This window comes from Hibiscus syriacus, unplaced genomic scaffold (genome assembly GCF_006381635.1).
Source record: "Hibiscus syriacus cultivar Baekdansim isolate YM2019G1 unplaced genomic scaffold, ASM638163v2 tig00111028_pilon, whole genome shotgun sequence".
NCBI classification, from domain to species: Eukaryota; Viridiplantae; Streptophyta; class Magnoliopsida; order Malvales; family Malvaceae; genus Hibiscus; species Hibiscus syriacus.
The window spans coordinates 382,193-383,820 of record NW_024062961.1 but is presented as its reverse complement, the minus strand read 5'-3'; the positions used below and the strand labels follow the sequence as shown (position 1 = coordinate 383,820).

Genomic DNA, 1,628 nt, shown 5'->3' with positions numbered 1-1,628 from the left:
ATGGCTATTCCTGACAGATTGCCTACTGTTAATAGACTTGCTCGAATGGGGATTGGGGTGGAAGATAAATGCAGGTCGTGTGGAACTAAGGCTGAGACCCGCAGTCACATCTTTTTTGGATGCTCCTTTTCAAAGGCTGTTTGGGAGGTGATTACCCGGTTATGTAATGTTGACCGAATGGTGGGGTGCTGGGACGAGGAACTGAATTGGGCCATCTCTCGGTTTAAAGGCAAAACCCTCTTTGTGTCTATATTTAGAATAGCTTGGTGTGCATCTGTATACTGTATATGGGAGGAAAGAAATCATAGGCAGTTTAAGGGCATTAGTAGAGATGTTGATAGTGTGGTTAGCGGTATTAAAGAAATTGTTAGGCTGAAGTCAACTCGTTTTGTCATAAAAAAATAGTGTTAACAATAGAAATCTTTGTTTAGCTTGGGGGATTAGCAACTCTTAGGAGGTGTTGCTTGTTTTGTGACTTGTATTGATTGTAGCAGTGAGTTTCTATTGGTTCTTGGATAATAATATGAAACTTATCCAAAAAAAATCTTTAAATACTTAAAATTAAAAAAAATATACAGGACATGCTAGTCGTAAGTTATGTAGGATTTTTTAATATATTATATTAATATTATTACGTATGAATATTTTTCTTTATATATTAAATTAATATTATTACGTACGAATCTTTTTCTTAATATATTAAATTAATATTATTTATTATGTAGGAATTTTTTCTTAGTATATTTGAATTAAAATAATTTATCGTATAATATTCTTAGTGCAATAACTTACGAATTTTTTTCACGTCTTTTAATTACCCTTAAATATGCAAACAAACTTAGTGACAGCTACAATAAAAACCTTTACGATAAGAACAATGAGAATCAAAATAATATTTCGTTGAAACAGGTCCGATAAATAATATATTTTAATCCTTTATTTTTGTTCATTTTTATTTTTCTACCTCTAAATACGGTTGCATTCATTTTATTCCATTTATTACTTTTACTTTATTATATGTATTAATATTATTTTTTATTAATTATATGTATTAATATTAGATTATATATGTATACATATATCATATAATTTTCAGCATACTTTGGATATAATTATTATTATACTATATCGATTTATATATTATGTGAATATGCTATTTGTGTTTTTATTATATAGATATATTTCATGTTTTGTTAAAATAAATATAATTTCTTTTCGAATAATAAATATTTAAGTATATCATTTTTATCTATATATTTTGTAAAATGAGGTAATATTGTTTTGTGTTTTTAAGGATTACTCGTATGAAATAATACCCTCTTAAATTTTAAGTTTTGCAAGGATCATAATTTAAGTGTATATTCGAGTTTGTAAGTTTCAATATTTAGACGAAAGATGGGGGTGGGAAAATTATTTTTTAAATATTTTTAAAATAATATTTTAATTTCTTTAAAAAATAAAATTTTCAAAAAAATTACTAACATGACACATGTTATTTAACATGATTTTTTAATGGATGTTACGGCCAAAACACTTAAGATGGTAACGTTAGTAACATTAGACACCTATATTGACTGAAAAAAATTTAGACACGTAAATGATAAAGAGTGTATAGTTTAGGTATTTTT

At 26.4% G+C, this 1,628-nt stretch overlaps 1 protein-coding gene across 1 annotated transcript; it reads left to right on the top strand.

Annotated features, from left to right (window-relative positions):
• Positions 1 to 405, top strand: LOC120151191. The gene has a single exon (XM_039163720.1). It carries the CDS (start codon positions 1 to 3, stop codon positions 403 to 405), a length of 405 nt encoding a protein of 134 aa, XP_039019651.1.
• The last annotated feature ends 1,223 nt before the right edge of the window (positions 406 to 1,628 follow it).

Coding starts and splice junctions, on each gene's coding strand:
- LOC120151191 (XM_039163720.1), top strand. CDS start 1: ATGGCTATTCCTGACAGATTGCCTACTGTTAATAGACTTGCTCGAATG.